An 18,129-nucleotide genomic window follows, 5' to 3' on the forward strand; every position below is an offset into this window, starting at 1 on the left:
CATAGGGACTTCAGACAGGCCATTCAGGGTACGGAGTCATCCAGAAACCAGGAAAGGGGAGTGTGCTTTCCTTTCTTTCTCGCCTATTCATCCATCCATCCATTTATTCATTCAGTGAACACTGTGGAGCACCCCCCACACCTGAGTGCCAGGTGCTGTTTAGTTAGGTACAGGGGCTGTAGCAGTGAGCAGAACAGACACAAAATCCTGCCCTCATGGAGCTCACTTCCTAACACCTGAGAGACAATAAACAAGATGAATAAGCTATACACAAAACCACAATTCCAAATTTCAAGAACGTCTGGAAACCAAAATTTGTTTCTCATTTGTGGCAAAACCTGACCTGAACTGACATAGGTTATTATAGCTTTTCTTTATTTAACTTTATGTGACTATTCTTACGTCTTGCTGCAGATAAAGTGTTCGACTTACAATGTTATCCCAGGTCCAACTAGGAGTGTTATTCAGTGCATAGTATTTACACCGTAGTACCTTTTGAAAATCTGAAAAATTCTGAATTCTAAACTGTAGGATCAAGGATTTAGGTCAGGGATTGAGATCGCTGATATGTTAGAATGATAAGTGACAGAGAAAACTCAAGCTAGAGAAGACAATGGGACAACTCTGGGATGGGGACACAGCTTGCAATTTAAAGAGGGTGGTCAGGGAAGTTCTTTCTGAGGAGTTGGCACTGGAGATGAGGTGTGAAGGAGGGAGGGAAGGGAGCCATGCAAGTATCCACAGTATGGAGCAAGGGGAGCGTTCCAGGCAGAGGGAACAGCAAGAATGAGGACCCTGAAGTGGCAACGTGCCGGCTGCGTTCGGGCAACAGTGAGGACACCTGTGCGGTTGGAGCTGAGAAGGCGACAGGGAGACGGAGGGGGAGGAGGTGGTGGGGTGGATTGAGGGCTGCAGGGAATGAGTTGGACGCATGGAGGGCTGCAGGCAGAGGAGGAACAGAATCATGGAGCCCCCTGCTTCACCGCCCAGAGCTTCTGTTTCCAGGGCTTGCACCCCTGAGGCCCGTGGTCCCTCCAGACGTACAGCTGCCTCCATGCGGGCAGGAAAGAAGCAAAACTTCAGCACAATGGACAGCGCCCTACCGCAACCCGGTTGGCGCTGTCCGTGGTCCTGATGTTAAGCGGAGGCCAAGAAAGGGTAAAGGCGGGGCTGCCAGACACAAAGAAGTGTCTGGGCCCGCTAGAGAGGCTGGAGACAGCAGCCCTGGCCTTGCACACACCCCCATCCCAGGGGGGTGTTAATTTTAGGTAGAAAGTTCAGACTAAGGGACTTCCCTGGTGGTCCAGTGGGTAAGACTCCATGCTCCCAATGCAGGGAGGTCGGGTTCGATCCCTGGTAGGGGAATTAGATCCTGCATGCACGCAGCAACTAAGAAGTCCACATGCCACAACTAAAGATTCCACATGCCACAACGAAGATCCCGCGTGCTGCAACTAAGACCCAGTACAGCCAAAATAAACAAATAAAAATTTTTTTAAAAAAGAAAGAAAATCCAGACTAAAATCTGCTTGCTTATTCAAAAGGCTTCTTGAGGGCTTCCCCGGTGGTCCAGTGGTTAAGACTCCGTGCTTCCACTGCAGGAGGCGCGGGTTCAAGCCCTGGTCCGGGAAGATCCCACATGCCGCAGAGCAACTAAGCCCGTGTGCCACAACTACTGAGCCTGCGCTCTAAAGCCTGCGAGCCACAACTACTGAGCCCGTGTGCCACAACTACTGAAGCCCGCGCACCTAGAGCCCATGCTCTGCAACAAGAGAAGCCACCACAATGAGAAGCCTGCGAAATGCAACGAAGAGTAGTCCCTGCTCACTGCAACTAGAGAAAGCCTGCGTGCAGCAACGAAGACCCAATGCAGCCAAAAATAAATAAATAAAATAAATAAATTTATTTTAAAAAATCCTCTAATTAAAAAAAAAAAAAGCCTTCTCAACATGCCCCAGTAAGTCTCACAGCCTCTCAAGCTCAACTCGATCAAAACTGAGCTCCGGGCTTCCCTGGTGGCTCACTGGTTAAGAATCCACCTGCCAGTGCAGGGGACATGTATTCAAGCCCTGGTCCAGGAAGATTCCACATGCCGCGGAGCAACTAAGCCCGTTCACCACAACTACGGAGCCTGTACTCTAGAGCCCACGCACTGCAACTACTGACCCCACGTGCCTAGAGCCCATGCTCCGCTACGAGAAGCCACTGCAGTGAGAACCCTACTCACTGCAACAAAGAGTGGCCGCTGCTCACCTAAGCTAGAGAAAGCCCGCACACAGCAAAGAAGATCCAATGCAGCCAAAAATAAATAAATAAATTTATTTTAAAAACTGAGCTCTGACTTATAATGTAAGTTAGACCATGACCCTCTTGTGCTCAAACCCTCTGTTGGCTCTTCATGGCACTCTATGTAAAAACCAAAGTTCTCCCAGTGCCCCCAGGCCTTTGCACTTGAAGGAGCCTCCACCTGGAATGCTCTTCCCCTACATAGCTACACAGTTCCCTCTCTCAACTCCTTCAAGCCTTTCCTCAAGTATTACCTTCTCAGGGAGGCCTGCCCCTACCACCCTATTCAAAATTGCAAAAACCAAACAAACAATTGGCCCTTCCCTTCCCTGTGCAAACTTTTTTTTCTTTTTTTGCACACACTTATCATCTGCCCATAGACTATTTAAACTCTTCATTATCTCCTCCCTCGCTAGGATGTCAGTTCCACCAGGACAGAGATTTTGTTGTCTGTTCACCGCTGAACACCTGTGCCTCCTAGGTCAGGGCCGGGCACAAAGTAGGTGCTCAATAAGTGTTTGCCAAACGAATGAACTAATCACTTGAGGATGCTGATAAACCAGGGAGGAACACAGACTGACCCTGAGCTCTCCACCTCCCTGTTCCCTCACCCTGCGGTCCTGCCTCCTCCAGGGAGCCCCTCTACGGTAAGAGTCCTTCTGTCAGGACATGAAGATGGGATCCTAAGAAGGGAGGGAAAGAAGTACCGTGTGCATGAGAGATACACCTAATGTCTGCATCTCTGACTATATACTCATACTCACTCAGCTACATTTAGGAGCACCTACTCTGCGCCAGGTACTGTTCTAGGAGCTGGGGACCAGTAGTGAAAGAAAGAGGGACCCTACCCTGGTGGAGCTGACATACTCGTGGGGAGAGAGGCAATAAAATAAATACATAAGGTTGGAAGTGATTTGAAGAGAAATACAGATGAATAAGCAATTAAAGAGTGAAGGGTGGGGCTTCCCTGGTGGTGCAGTGGTTGAGAGTCTGCCTGCTGATGCAGGGGACATGGGTTCGTGCCCCGGTCCAGGAAGATCCCACGTGCCGCAGAGCGGCTAGGCCCATGAGCCATGGCCGCTGAGCCTGCACGTCTGGAGCCTGTGCTCCGCAACGGGAGAGGCCTCAACAGTGAGAGGCCCGCGTACCACAAAAAAAAAAAAAAAAAAAAAGAGTGAAGGGTGTGTGACTTTACACAAGTGGTCAGGGAAAGCCTAAGTAGGTGATATTTGAGCAGAGATCTGAATGGAATGAAAACAACTAGGGATAGATATCTGGGAGCTGAGTGCTCTAGGCAATGGAACAGCAAGCGCAAAGGACTTGAAATGGGGCTGTGTTGGGCATACTCCCATGTATATAACTGTGTGGAACTGTGTGATTCGGGTGTCACTACTGGGTGCTTGTGTATTTAGAGTGTTGCAAAGTAAGGTGAACCATGGGGCTGAGGTTGTGCATTTGACAGGGGAATGTAACAGCATGCCTCGTGTGTGTGTGTGTGTGTGTGTGTGTGTGTGTGTGGTGACAATGGTATGGTTATATCAGAGTGTGTTTTTGTATGCGTGCAAAGGAAAGGGTGTGGGGGCATGAATGTGGGAAAGAGTGTGTATGGGATGCGTTGTGTCAGGATAGGACATGGCTGTGAGCATGAGAGTGATAGGGATTCTGGAAGTGAATATATATGCAGAGATGCCATGTGTGTGTGTGTGTGTGTGTGTGTGTGTGTGTGTGTGTCTATGTATTTGTAGAGGGATGTGGGGGTACCCGGCTTTGTGAGTGGGTGTATTGGGGGATGTTGTGGAGCTGTGTTCTGGCCCCAGAGGGAGAGAGAAAGCCCTGGAAATCTCAGTTCGGCCCTGCCCCTGGGTCTCCTGGCAACAGCACCACTTTGAAGTTACCAGGAGACAGAGTTGCCAGGGCAACAAGGGCGTGAGTGGCAGCTCTGGGGAGAAGTCTGGGTGAAGAGACCCAACCAGTGATCACTTGATTATTCACCTTGTTCCTCCTTCTCTCCCACTTTCTCATCAGTTCTACCTTCCTTTCTTCATTCATTCCTTTAACGAACCTGTATTGAGAATCTGCAATGCCCTAGGCACTGACTGGGCACTGGAGATACCGAAGTGAACGTGACAAACAAGGTCGTGCTGTGGCTCTCCCTCAGTCTCCCAGCCCCTTCATCTTTGCCTCTTCTCTCCTGGCCCTTTTTTTATTCTATGGTCCTGCCTCCCATTGTACCCCAAGCAGGACTCCAGAAGCCCCCAGGCCAACGAGGAGGCCAACTGAGACTCTTCTTCTTAGAGACCCTCAAAGACAGCTGCTTTGCTGTCTGACGGATGTTTTGCACACGAATGTCCTCAAGCCTGCAGCCCCCGCCCCCATTTGTGCAAGTACTCAGGTACAGAGAGAGACACAAGCACTAGCTCCTCCATCTCTCCCCTTCTTCATTGTCACTGGGTAACATCAGCAGAAACACACACATACGCATCACAATATTCCTCTGAGATACCATGTGCTCCATTTTACAGGTGAGCAAACTGAGGCTAGGAGACTTTAAGCAATGTGTCAGTGATTAGGGCCTACTCCCTCCAACTCTCAACCCTTGTATTGTCTGATTAGCTTATTAGCTCAGAATAATAGTATTCATGCTGCTTCCGCCAGCGGACTCACCCAGGGAAGGGCCTTATCTCCCTCAAAGGCCTCCATTCCTTCCTCAGACTAGGTTATTTGCCCCTTCACCGGGGGAGGAGCTAGGAAACGTCGATCTAGCTTTGATGAACAGATCACTGGACCAATGGAGAAGCTAAGTGCACTGTAACCAATGCGACCCCGTCCTGGGCGGGATCAAGGACAGGAACGGGCCGCCGATTGGACAGAGGTACGCTGCGAATGGCGGAGACGCTGAGGCGGGTGCTAAACTCGGGCGGCGCGGCTGGCCCCGGGGAGGAGAACACGGCTGAGGCCGAACCGCCTTTGCTGCTGCTCGGCGTTCACGGCTCTGGAAAGACAGCGCTGCTATTCGCGGCGGCCCTGGAAGCGGCAGGGGAAGGCCGAGGCCCTGTCCTCTTCCTGACGCGGAGGCCTCTGCAAAGCCTGCCTCGCCGGATTGGAGCTGCGCTCGAACCCTTGCGGTTACAGGTGGGGCGGAGCGGGACCAGAGGCGGACCAGCCAGTAGCGAGGCGGATGGACGATTGAGTGACAGGCAGAGACAGACCAATGGCGGAGACGAAGGGAGGGCAAGCCGGAGCAGGCATTATGGGACGGAGTCTGGAACGAGTTGGGGGTGGGACTACGCGAAGCTTGTTAAGATTGAGTGAGAAACCATCCAATGAGGGGGCGGAATTAGCAAAGGTGGCGCCCAAAGACTGGAGTCAGGGGCGAGTAGGGGGCGGGGCTAAACATGGGTCGGGTCTGGACAAGAGTTTCTGGGCCGCTGGAGTCAATGCTGGGGTCGGACGTTATGGACAGGTTTTCCGTGGAAAGATTGCCCTAGAGATTTGACAAAACGATATACCTTGTTCTTAACTAATACCGGGAAGTGATGAGTGCAGAATTAGAAAAACAAAAAATAAAACGGGGTGGGGGGCGGGCGTGGCGAACAGAAGAATATTCGACCACTCTGAGCTAGCTGCTTCACTCTGGAACCAGCGGTCTGGGGAGTGAGAACCCCGTCCAGGAAAGTATGCAAGGAAGCAGAGCTGCTATAGCTGAGAGCCTGACTTCCTGTGATGAATCTGGCCGTTTCCTTTTTTCCTCTCTCTAGAAGATCCGTTTCCAGTACCCACCCTCAACCCGTGAGCTCCTCCGGCTCCTGTGCTCTGCCCATGAGACGCGGGGGCCAGCCCCTTCCCTCCTGCTGCTCGATGGCCTGGAGGAGTACCTAACGGAAGACCCCGGGTCCCAGGAAGCCGCCTACCTGGCCGCCCTGCTTCTGGACACAGCTGCCCACTTCAGCCACCGGGTTGGGTCTGGCCGGGGCTGTGGGCTCATTGTGGCCCTCCAGACCCAGGAGGAGGGAGACAGTGCGACTGCCCTGCAGTTGGCACTGCTTCAGAGGTATTTCCCTGCCCAGTGCTGGCTGCAGCCCGACGCACCAGGCCCAGGACAGCACTGCCTCCGAGCCTGCCTGGAGCCAGGTGGGCTGGGTGCCAGGGCAGAGTGGCGGGTGACTTTCCGACAAGATGGAGAGATGACAGTCACCCCGTGGCCCACGCAGGCTGGTGACACCAGCTTGCACAAGGGTTCAAGCTCTGGAGGCCAACCTTGAGGTTTGGAGTGTGACAACCTCTCTATGCTTCAGTTTCCGTGGCTGGAATACCTACCTCAGGGACAGATGCAAATTCAGAGACCTAAAGATTATAAAGTGCTTTTTCTCTCATAAATATAGCATTATCTTGTACATATTGTCAACATATTGTTTAACTTTGCTGTTTTGAACTTTGTAAAGAGTTTCATGATAAATGTCATCTGAGACTTCCTTCTTCTCCCGCTCAACATTGTTACTAAGATTCGGCCGTGGGACTTCCCTGGCGGTCCAGTGGTTAAAACTCCATGCTTCCAGTGCATGGGACACGGGTTTGATCCCTGGTCTGGGAACTAAGATCCCACATGCCATGCAGCGCAGCCAAAATACAGAAAACATTCAGCCACATTTTTTCATTCATTCCTTTTTCCATACTTTGTATAATTCCTTGGGTGACTATACCCCAATTTACTCATCAGATTGACTTATTTACTGTTATTAACACTCTTGTACACATATCCTGGTTCATGTGTGTGAGGGTTTTTAGGGTACATACATAGAAGTGGCATTGCTGGAGTAGAAGGTATGCATACGTTCAGCTTTCCTAGGTTATGTCAAACTATTTAAAAGTGGTTAAACCAGAACTCCCATTGAGCCACTTGATGACATTTGGTGTCATCAGAGTGCTGTCTTAGGACATGGCCTGATTCAGAATAAAGCCCTAGGAATGAATGTCATTGGTATTATTATTAGTGGCAGAGACTAGCTAGCAGCTCATTAAACAGCTTTTCTCTCTTGGGTGCACAGCTAAACTACATTTCCCAGCTGTCCTTGGTTCTCGCTAGGGTCACATGACCAATTCTGACCAGTAGAATTTGTGAAGAAGAGATGGCGCCCACCTCTAGGTCCCTAAAGGCCACAGAATCTTCTGCTGTCTCTCTCATGTTGGCTGGCAGGTTGCAGAGGATCCATCTAAAGACCCCAGGGTAGCCCTGGGGGATATTAAAGTTACAGTCTGGGCTTCTGACTCATCCCAGGGATAGCTGCCCACCTGTTTGAATTGAGAAATGAGAGAAAATATTTAATGTGTTCAGCCACTCAGTGTTAGGGCAGCTAGCATAACATACTAACTAATTCATTTTATTATTATTATTCAGATTGCCAGGTCAGAATTTCAGACTGAACTCAAGGCCTTTTACTGCTTCTCCTATGGCCTGGGCCCAGGGAAAAGATGGGGCTTACAGGTATTTATAGAAGCCGTGACAGAAAACATATATATTTATATATCTACACAAAAGACTGTACATTTAAAAATACTGCAAGGTTGTGACTTTCTGACCAGGATGAATTGAGCAGAAAGCCAAGGTCAGCAGGCCTCACTGACCCTGCCGGATAAATCTTGGGCCTGGAGTAGCACTTGAGGTCATTCTGGGTCCCTGTGCATCTGAGGGCTGGAGTCCTAGGAGCAGGCCACGTAGCTCGGGGGTGAAGGCTCGGGGGCTGGGATGAGGCTGTTCTCATAAGGGTTGGAGTAGGGGCCATTGGATGAGCCCCTCTGGGCTTCCTGGGAACCCCCAGAGCTGTAGTCAGTTGAGATGCCAGAGTCAGACACCACGAGGTACAGGTACTTTAGGTGGGGTGGGGTAGGGGGCAACTCAGGGGGAAGTGCCCTCGGGCGCAAGAGCTGGGAGCTGGGATCCAGGATGGTGTACTCAAAGCTGGCAGCCGAGGCCCCCTCTGGCACAGGCTTCAGGGCCAAAGCGGATGGACAGGAGAATGCTTCTGAGGCTTCATCCATGGCTGCTATGTCCAAATCGCCACCAGGCTGTGGGAGGTCCTCGCTGGGTGGGCTCCGGGGCAGCAAGCACTTGTCCAGCACCAGGTAGCTGTCTTGGGCATGCTCGCTGCCCACCGGCTCCAACAGGGGCCCCTCATCATCTGACCCTGGCTCCACTGCCTGTGTCACCCCCCAGCAGCGCTCAGAGAGGACCTCCAGGGGGGCAGGTGGGTCCTCTGTGAAGGGGGTGCAGGGGCTCCACCACAGACAGCCATCGGTTTGGTACAGCCACAGCTGGGGAAACAGCAGCAGCCTGCTCAGAGACCGGGAATTCGGCCACAGGAGCAGGGAAACCCCAGGCCCTGAGGGGACAACCAGGCCACCTACCTGGAAGTTACCCTTGTGGGTGGTGAAGAGGCCCTCAAACTCGCTCTCGGGGCTTGGGATGCCAGGCCATATCTTCTGCTTCAGAGTCCTAGTGAAGCCAAAAGAAACGAATACCTGGGCATGTGTCACTGAACATTCACCAGCACCCCCTCAGCACCAGTCACAGGGCAAAGATACTCCTAGCCCCTTGTGATCATGATGAAGGCATAGGAGTGTGTGGGGCTGAGGAACAGGGGCTCGGCCAAAGCATCTGCCAGGCTCTACAGAAGGGCAACTGGAACAAAGTTTTGAAGGATGCATAGGAGTTCAATATGCTCCGTCTAAAACCCACCCAGTCTTGTCTGAAGGTCCATTGTTACTTCCCTCCTCACTCCTTTCCATAGTCCCTCAATGCATTCAGAATAAAGTCCCGATTCCTCCCCACAGCCCTGCAGAAGACCCTGCATGGTATGACCTCTGTCACCTCCTTCATCTCATCATCCACCACTTATCCCCTTACACACTCTTCTCTAACCATACAGCTCTTCTTGCAGCTGCTTCAATGTTCCAAGCTCATTCCCACCACAGGGCCTTTGCACTTGCTGGTTTTTCTCCCTGCTTTTCATGTGGCTGCCTCCTACCAGACTTCAGGTTTCTGCTCTGATGTCACCTCCCAGAGGCCTTCCCTGACTATCCTGTCATGGCCCCATCCCCATTAATTTCTGTGATATCACTCATCACAATTTATAATCAAATATATGTTGATTCCCTTATTTGTTGTGTGACTCAGCTATGAGATCCACAAGGTCAGTGATATGTCTGGCTTGTTCTACACTTTCTCCCCAGTGCCTAGCACACAGTTGGCATTCAGTATGTATTTTCCAACCAAGTAAATGAACAGGGCCTTGAAAGACAACGAGGAGATTGCTTGGGCAGACATGGCAAGAAGGACATTCCTGGCGGAAGGAACAGTATGTACCAAGCCTTGGGGGTGTGAAAACACATGGTTTGTAATTGGAATTACAAAAACCTCAGGATGGCTGGTCATATCGTAAAACATCTAAGGAGCTTGACAACAGGGGTGGGAGGCACTTGGGGTTAAATCGTTTCAGTAAGCCCATCTGGTTGATTTTACAGAAGTTGATGAAATGGGGAAAAAGTACAAAGGAAGCCAACAAGGGGCAGCCACTGAGGTAGGAGGAGAACCAGGTGAAAGTATGCCCAAGAGCAGAGAATTTTAAGTAAGAGTCTGCGTCTGACCTGGCTTGCATCCCAGTCCTGCCACTGACTCCTCATGTGTGACCCTAGGCAAGTGCCTGCCCCTCTTTGAGCCTAGGTTCCCACAGGGAAAGGAGAACGTTGGTGGGGAGGAATCTGAGTCAGGTGCCGAGTGGGGCGCTCACCGGCGGTGGGAGAGCAGGGTTAGCACGGCCAGCAGCAGCAGAATGAGCACCAGGACGAGGGAGAGCGTCAGGATGAGGGGGTCCAAGTCTGGGGAGCAGGGAGGAGGTCAGGGCGGTGAGCTTGCCCCATGCTCCGCCCAGCCCCTTCTACACCCCTGCCTGGGGCCTCACCACTAGCCGTCAGCAGCGACACAGGCTCGGACCAGGCGCTCCAGAAGCCACCGAAGCTCGGCTCGGCCATACGCGCGCGTACCTTGAAGGTGTAGCGCGTTCCGCCCCGCAGGTTGCTCAGCACGCACTCAGTGCGGCCGTCGAGGATCTCCACCTGGAGGCGGGGACCAGGTGAGAGGTATCGCCAATAGGGGCGGGGCGGGCAAAGGAGGGTATGTGAGGGTGGGCCCTGAGGGACCGAGCCAATCAGAGAAAGGAAGAACCGAGCCCAAGCATGGGGAGGCGGGCAATGAAAGCAGGAGGCGGGGCCCAGGAAGGGTCGGGGCCAATCAAGATGGGGCCCCAGGTAGAAGAGGGCGGGCTCGGGCTATTTAACTGCGGGGCCAGAGCACAGAGGTGATGGGCCCTGAAGAAGTCTAGGGTTTGGGACAAGGGTTTAGTGGGATTGAGTCCGGGTGGGCTGGGGGAAGGGGACATTGGGAAAGGGGACAAGTCGGTGGACGTGGAGCTGTCTTGGGCGGGAGGTGGAGGGGCGAGGCCATGGGGGCGGGGCCGTGGTGACCGTCTGGGTGGGACCTAGAGGGCCTGTCGACTCTGGAGCCCTTGGGGCTAGGCCGTAGGAGCGAGCCTCACCCTCTGCGCGCCACCAGCGGCGTTCTCTGCCGAGATGTTCATCTCATAGCGAATGAGGCTTGCCATGGGTGCCCCAGGCGGTGGGAGCCAGCGCAGTACCACATGGCCGCCCTCGTCTGCCCGCCGCGCCAGCAGCCCAGCGGGAGGGTCTAGGAGCACTGTGGAGAGGGGTTGCTCAGGTGGGCGGAGACTGGGACTCCCTCCCGAACACTCTCCCATTCCCAGCGCTCTTACCCACTTCGTTGATGTGGATGATACGGCGGTAGCGTGAAGAGCCCGAGGAGGCCGCAGTGACGCGCAGCTCTAGGGGCACGAAGCTCGACGTATCGGCTGTAGGCAGCGAGCACCAGAAACGCACCAAGCCGCGGGTGGTGGGCGCCTGATGCAGGCGGCACGGCTTCCACGGCTCACCCCTGTTCGCCCAGGAACCAGCGAGGGTAGGGAGCAAGTTGGGAGGCATTGCCGGGACCGAGGGTGTGTTCTGGACACTACCACCAGGGGGCGTCCCAGCCCCGACGTACGCGACGCCTTAGTCCTGCTTTGGAGCGGTGTTGTCCCAGCCCTGAAGTTTGGGGTCGCACTCCAGCAGTGATCACGGGAGTGTTCCAGCCCCGACCACTAGGCAGCGTGTCGGCCCTGACCCCGTGGGCTTCCCAGTAGTGACTACCAGCGGAGGTGCCATCAGGCCCCTGGCACCAGAAGTCCCAAGGTGCGAGCTCCGGGGAGCGCTGCTCGGCCCGCCCGCCCCCTCCACCTGTGGGGCGCTCCACTTGCCCCGTCGGACTCACTCGAGCTGGTAGGAGAAGCTGTAGTTGTCCGGGCCGACCCCGGCACTTGCCGCTTCCTCCCAGAAACACACCAAATCCTCCAACCTCTCGGTGAAGCACAGAAACTCTTCAGGCTCGCGGGCTGTCAGCAGGGCCGCTGGGGATGGGGGCCAGGAGAGGGGGTCAGGAGACCCGAACCCCGTCCTCGGGCCACAGCATCCTTCCCTCCCTCCTGCCGCCTGTGCGGACCGATAAGAAAAATGCCCCGCCCCTCTGTCTACCCCAGCGGGGCCCTTCGAGGGGTCTGCAGAAGTGCTGCCCCCCGAACTCCCATACGTAGGTTGAATGTCTTATTGTCTCCCCACACACGCCCGCCCACCCCGCGACCGGCTGAGCTGAGCGCAGCATTCAAGGCCTCCGCCTCCCGCTGCCGGCCCCGCCCCAGCCCAGGACGTGCGTGAGGGTGAGTGTGTGTGTGCAGGAGGCGGGGTCCCCTATCAGCCCCGGCAGGCTCCCGGCTGCCCGATAGCGCCAACCGTGCCCCCCGCCCCCGCTCCCTCAACCCCGCGGACCCAGGGATATGGCGCCCGCATGCAAACAGTGTTTACAGACGCCTGCGGCCCGGCCCCTCTGACTCGGACCCTGGTTTTAGCCTCCCTCCCCCACTGGAGGGTCGGCTAGGTCCCCTCCCCTTGGGGACTCTAGACTACAGGGTCTAGAACCAGCACCACCCCTGCCCCATTTAGTGTTTAGCATGTGTCAGACTCCTTGAGAAGATAAAACAGGACTCTTACGCCCCTCTCTAGCTTCTCCCGCAGACGCAGTCTGGGGATACAGACCCGCAGTATGCCATATCAGGTCCCAGTCTAGGGTTCAGACACCAGCTGGGGCTCCAGGACACAGACTCGGGCTCAGAACCTGGCATAGCCCCCAGGACCCAGGCTGGAAGTTCAGGCCCCTGCATTGCCCTCCAGGACCTAGTGCGGGTGTCCACACTCAGCTCCACCCTTACCTTTCCTTTCAAACTTGGGATCCGGTGGGTTGGGTGGGGGAGCCCAGGTTGCCCCAGCGAGTAGGAGACAGAGGAAGCCAACTCCAGGCCAGAGGGGTGCCCCGAGATGATACATGATGCAGCCCCTGCCACTGGAGGCTCAGGGCTCCTGCCCCACCCCCTTCCTCCGCCCCAGGCACAGTCCACAGCTGGGTCAGCAGCTGCCTCCGCCGGACACAGCTGACCAGGCCTTCCCGGCCAGGCGCCTCCAAGTGGCAGCTCCCCCGAGGGGGCGGGACCAGCAGGCAGCCTGGGCTGAGATAAGAGGGAGGCAGCCGCCCTGCCAGGCCTGGCTAGAGAGGGCAGAGGCCCTCCAGGGCCTGGGGGCCCCTTGGGGGATGGGGTGGGGGGGTGGCGGGAGCAGCTCTGGCTTCTGCGTAGGACCCACTTTCTTGCTGTGTGACCCTGAACAGGTGACTTACCTTATCTGAGCTTCAGCCTTTTCATCTGTAAAATCCGACTTGGCACATAGCAAACATTCCAAAAATGTAAGCTACTGATATTATCGTGCTAATCAACATCTCTTCCCAGTCTGGGTAGGAAAATAATAATCGTAATAGTGAGTAGCGGTTGAGTGTTTGCACAGCGTTGGGCAGTGCTGCCGGACAGTATGTGCGAAAGAGCCTGCATTTGTAAAATTACATATATTCTGGAGTGTGAGGTTTCATGTGTGATTTTTTTTCTGCTTACATTTCAATACTATTGGGATTTTATTTTACAAGGAGTGTGCAGTTCTTTTGATAATCTGGAAAGTATAGAACAAACTATAAAAGCTTTTCACCTGGGCTGAGCTTAAACTGGGGTAAACACCCTCCCCACAGAGGTACATGCCTGGGGAAGGCGGAGGGGGTGGTGCTGATACCTACCTCATTGCGGCAGCTTGCCCCAGATTAGCCAGAGAGCTCCCTGGTTGTGCAGTGGTTAAGAATCCGCCTGCCAGTGCAGGAAACACAGGTTCGAGCCCTGGTCTGGGAAGATCCCATGTGCCGCGGAGCAACTAAGCCCATGTGCCACAACTACTGAGCCTGCGCTCTAAAGCCCGCGACCACAGCTACTGAGCTCGTGCGCCACAACTACTGAAGCTCACGCGCCTAGAGCCCGTGCTCCACAACAAGAGAAGCCACTGCAATGAGAAGCCTGCACACTGCAACGAAGAGTAGCCCCCGCTTGCCTTAACTAGAGAAAGTCCGCGCCCAGCAACGAAGACCCATAAATAAATAAATTTATTAATTAAAAAAAGAGAGGGCTTCCCTGGTGGCGCAGTGGTTGAGAGTCCGCCTGCCGATGCAGGGGACACGGGTTCGTGCCCCGGCCCAGGAAGATCCCACGTGCCGCGGAGCGGCTGGGCCCGTGAGCCATGGCCGCTGAGCCTGCGCGTCCGGAGCCTGTGCTCCGCAACGGGAGAGACCACAACAGTGAGAGGCCCGCGTACCGCAAAAAAAAAAAAAAAAAAAAAAAAAAACAGAGAGAGAGAGAGAGAGAGAGAGAGCTCCATTCCCTGGAGCACAGTGATTGGTTCAGGGAGGGCATGTGGCCGAAAGGGATCCAGTGAGCTTCCATCATGGGACTTTTCCTGGAGTTACTGGGAAATGGGGCGCCGCTTTCTGTTGGATGATGAGGTGAGCAGATGACTAGCCAGAGACATCTTTGCCATTAGGAGGGAAAAAATTGCCTGATAATGAAGCTAATGTGGGCTTCTGAACTGTCTGTTACCTCCACCCGTAGACTCTTCCTCTAACTAGACATGGGGCTTCCCTGGTGGTGCAGTGCATAAGAATCTGCCTGCCAAGGCAGGGGACACGGGTTCGATTCCTGGTCGGGGAAGATCCCGCGTGCCGCGGAGCTACTAAGCCCGTGCGCCACGACTACTGAGCCTGCGCTCTAGAGCCCGCGAGGCACAACTACTGAGCCCACGCGCCACAACTACTGAAGCCCATGCGCCTAGAGCCCGTGCTCTGCAACAAGAGAAGCCACTGCAATGCGAAGCCTGCACACCGCAATGAAGAGTAGACCCCGCTCACCGCAAGTAAAGAAAGCCCGCATGCAGCAACAAAGACCCAACAGAGCCAAAAGTAAAAATAAACAAACAAACAAACAATTAAATAAAATAGCAACCCTCTAGCCCCACACTCCCCATCAGCCCTTAAACGGCTTAATGGTAGTAGCGGTAGTAGCAGCATTTTGCAGTCCCTGTACTTATTTTATCTAATAGGTATTTGATGCTTTGTTATTGATTCACCACCTTTACTAGTCCGTTTTGTTCATTTCTGCATCCCCAGTACCTAGAACGGGGCCTGCCATACAGTAGGAGGTCAGGAAATATTTGTGGAGTAAAAGATTAGTGAAAAACCAAGCTGAGAGATATAAACAGTTGACTTGTGTTAGCCACTGGATAGAGCTGTTCCTGAGTACTTCTGCACTTAAAAAAAAATAAATTTATTTATGTATTTTTGGCTGTGTTGGGTCTTTGTTGATGCACGCAGGTTCTCTCCTTGCGGCGAGTGGGGGCTACTCTTCGTTGCGGTGTGTGGGCTTCTCATTGTGGTGGCTTCTCTAGTTGCGGAGCACTGGGCTCTAGGCGTGCAGGCTTCAGTAGCTGTGCCATTTGGGCTCAGTAGTTATGGCTTGGGGGCTTAGTTGCTCCGCGGCACGTGGAATCTTCCCGGTCCAGGGCTCAAACCTGTGTCCCCTGCATTGACAGGCAGATTCTTGACTACTGAACCACCAGGGAAGTCCTGTCCTGCACTTTTAAAAACAGAAGTCGGGGAATTCCCTGGTGGTCCAGTGGTTAGAATTCCATGCTTCCCCTGGAGGCGGTATGGGCTCTGTTGCTGGTAGGGAAACTCAGATCCCACAAGCTGGGCAGTGTGGACAAGAAACAAACAAACAAACAAAAATAACAGAAGTCAATGAGAATATCTTCCTCCGGAAATTGGCATTTGGTTTGAGTGTGTGAGAGAGAGGGAGAGAGAGAGAGAAAGAGGGAGAGAGAGGGAGAGAAACTGTAAACTGTGATTGTGAGAGGCAAACTAGCCCTGTCGGTAAGTGCATGTGTTCTGATGTATTGCAGGCCATTCAGGTTTGTACCCCAACCTTGCCACTTACCATGCCACCTTGGAAAAGTTACTTAACCCTTCCTAGTCTCAGTTTTTCATGTATAAAATGGGCATGATAATAGTGCACCCCTCCCCGCCCCCACATAAGGCTATTGTGAGGATTATGAGATAGATTATGTCAACTTCTGAGAACATGCCTGGTGCATTGTAAGCACTCAGTAAGGATAGCAATTATTTGCTTAAGCTAACTTAAGAAGGATGCTGTTACTTACATCTGGTTGGTCTTTTTTTTAATGAAAACTTTAAAAAAATTTTATATTTATTTTTCATTACTATTATATTTTTGGCTGCGTTTGGTCTTGGTTGCTGCACACGGGCTTTCTCTAGTTGCAGCGAGTGAGGGCTGCTCTTCGCTGCGGTGCACGGGCTTCTCATTGTGGTGGTTTCTCTTGTTGTGGAGCACGGGCTCTAGGCGCGCGGGCTTCAGTAGTTGCAGTACGCAGGCTCAGCAGTTGTGGCACACGGGCTTAGTTGCTCCGCGGCATGTGGGATCTTCCCAGACCAGGGCTCAAACCCATGTCCCCTGCATTGGCAGGCGGATTCTTAACCACTGTGCCACCAGGGAAGTCCCGATTGGTCTTAATGTCTTAATACTTAGAGAAAAAAAAATCCTGTAAAGTAGCGTGCTGTGTGCTTAACAGTTTTTCATGAGGCCCTACATGATAACTAGATTCTTCTAGTTCCTCTCCCACTCCAGACAATGCCTGGGCATCCCCCATTATTGTTCCAGGGACAATGTTTAGAACCCTAGGGATTGTCTTTGTTTTTTTTTTTTTTTCATGTTCACCAGAATTCTCCCTTTTCCTAGTAACAGCAAATGTGATTTCTATTTACATGCCCTCCCAGACTCCATTCCTGTGATTTGAAATGTCTCTGCCAGCTGACAGAATGAGCACAGGACCCAGGCCCGGCCAATGAACATATCACATTCCCCTGAACACAGTGATTGGCTCAGGGGTGGTTACAAGACACGCTGGTCCAGTCAGCACCTGCTCTGGGACTTTTGCTGGAGCTGATGGGATGAAGGGATTTTCCTTGCATGGGAAGGTGGAGCTGGTGGGATGTAAGCCTGGCACTGCCCCAACGAGGGTGAGGCTGCCTTGGAGTGGGGCAGTAGTCATTTAAATGTTCTTTTGGCTACTGTAATAGAGACCCAAATCATAACGTGATAGCTTAAATAAGATAGGCATTTAGTTCTCTCTTTTGTAACAATCCAAGTAGCAGCAAAACAATATGGCTGCTCCCTGGTCTCAGAGGGCCACACTCCTTCCAGTTTATGGCTCAGTTATTCAGAGGGTATGAACCACCTACTCCAAGATGATCTACTCCACGTCTTCATTCTAACCACCAGGAGGCGGAAAAGGGAGAAGGAGAGGACACAACCCTTCTCTTCAAGGACAGAGCCTGGAATTTACCCATATTCTTTCCCTTTACATCTCATTGGTTAAGACTTTGTCATATGACCACATTTTGCTGCAAGGGAGACTGGAAATGTGGTTTTTACTCTGGGTAGCCAGCTAAAAACCAGTGTTTCCATTACCATAGAAGAAGGTGAATGGATTTAGGGAGACAATGGACAGTCTCATTCTCAGAGCAAATCAGAGGCAAGAGATTTTGTTACAAAGTCCTGGTGACATCTTTTGAGTCCCTGGATCCAACTGTGCCTGAAGCTGGACCCATGGAACTTTACAATTACACGGGCATTCATTTCCTTTTTTTGCACATACCTGTTTGATTTGGGTTTTTGACCACTCGAAACAGAAAGAACCCTGATTAATACAGTTAGATATAAAGCCCCTAGTTGATGTCTGGCAGAGTGGGAGTTCATGAGTCAGTATCATTCTTGTTGTCACTGTTGTTGTTATGATTATGTTGTGGATGGCCCTACAGCTCACTTCGTCTGTGCCTTCTCTACCTGTTTCTTCATCCTACCCCAGTACCGCTAGCTCACCCCTCTCATCTTCACAGCCCTTAATGACTCACGGGTGATGATGTTATTTGTCTCTGATTCCAGTGAAATTTCTTCTTCACTCTCCCATACACATGGCAGAAAAGAATCATACCACCCCAACAATGTTGAGGGAGGGAGTCCTGAACCCTCTGTTTGTGACAGAGACCCCCCTGGATTCAAGTCATGTCTCACCCTGTGGAGCACAGGCTCCGGACGCGCAGGCTCAGCGGCCATGGCTCACGGGCCCAGCCGCTCCGCGGCATGTGGGATCTTCCCAGACCGGGGCATGAACCCGTGTCCCCTGCATCGGCAGGCGGACTCTCAACCACTGCGCCACCAGGGAAGCCCTCAATTCTTATCTTGATGAAAA

At 53.0% G+C, this 18,129-nt stretch overlaps 2 protein-coding genes across 4 annotated transcripts; one reads left to right on the plus strand and one right to left on the minus strand.

The window, feature by feature from the left end:
- The first annotated feature begins 5,158 nt into the window (after window positions 1-5,158).
- SWSAP1 (SWIM-type zinc finger 7 associated protein 1) lies at window positions 5,159-6,758 on the plus strand. Of its 2 annotated transcripts, none has more exons than XM_032627136.1 (2): window positions 5,159-5,418; window positions 6,045-6,758. In XM_032627136.1, exons 1-2 carry the CDS (start codon window positions 5,170-5,172, stop codon window positions 6,546-6,548), a joined length of 753 nt encoding a protein of 250 aa, XP_032483027.1. In that variant the 5' UTR covers window positions 5,159-5,169; the 3' UTR covers window positions 6,549-6,758. The 2 variants fall into 2 exon arrangements, with proteins under 2 accessions (XP_032483027.1, XP_032483026.1); XM_032627135.1 differs by lacking the exon at window positions 5,159-5,418 and adding an exon at window positions 5,434-5,776.
- Window positions 6,759-7,784: 1,026 nt separating this feature from the next.
- Window positions 7,785-12,906, minus strand: EPOR (erythropoietin receptor). 2 transcript variants are annotated; one of them, XM_032627150.1, is made up of 8 exons: window positions 12,654-12,906; window positions 11,663-11,798; window positions 11,109-11,287; window positions 10,875-11,032; window positions 10,242-10,395; window positions 10,071-10,158; window positions 8,689-8,776; window positions 7,785-8,595 (listed from the first exon to the last, which is right to left on the minus strand). In XM_032627150.1, exons 1-8 carry the CDS (start codon window positions 12,766-12,768, stop codon window positions 7,984-7,986), a joined length of 1,530 nt encoding a protein of 509 aa, XP_032483041.1. In that variant the 5' UTR covers window positions 12,769-12,906; the 3' UTR covers window positions 7,785-7,983. The 2 variants fall into 2 exon arrangements, with proteins under 2 accessions (XP_032483041.1, XP_032483042.1); XM_032627151.1 differs by having other exon boundaries at window positions 10,875-11,023; window positions 12,654-12,871.
- Window positions 12,907-18,129: the final 5,223 nt, after the last annotated feature.

The sequence above is a fragment of the Phocoena sinus genome, chromosome 3 (genome assembly GCF_008692025.1).
Source record: "Phocoena sinus isolate mPhoSin1 chromosome 3, mPhoSin1.pri, whole genome shotgun sequence".
Taxonomy (NCBI): domain Eukaryota; kingdom Metazoa; phylum Chordata; class Mammalia; order Artiodactyla; family Phocoenidae; genus Phocoena; species Phocoena sinus.

Coding starts and splice junctions, on each gene's coding strand:
- EPOR (XM_032627150.1), bottom strand. CDS start 12,768: ATGTATCATCTCGGGGCACCCCTCTGGCCTGGAGTTGGCTTCCTCTGT. Junction 8,777..10,070: donor ACCCTGCTCTCCCACCGCCG/GTGAGCGCCCCA, acceptor TGGCTTCACTAG/GACTCTGAAGCAGAAGATAT. Junction 8,596..8,688: donor CCCACAAGGGTAACTTCCAG/GTAGGTGGCCTG, acceptor CTGTTTCCCCAG/CTGTGGCTGTACCAAACCGA.
- SWSAP1 (XM_032627135.1), top strand. CDS start 5,498: ATGGCGGAGACGAAGGGAGGGCAAGCCGGAGCAGGCATTATGGGACGG. Junction 5,777..6,044: donor GTGGAAAGATTGCCCTAGAG/ATTTGACAAAAC, acceptor TCCTCTCTCTAG/AAGATCCGTTTCCAGTACCC.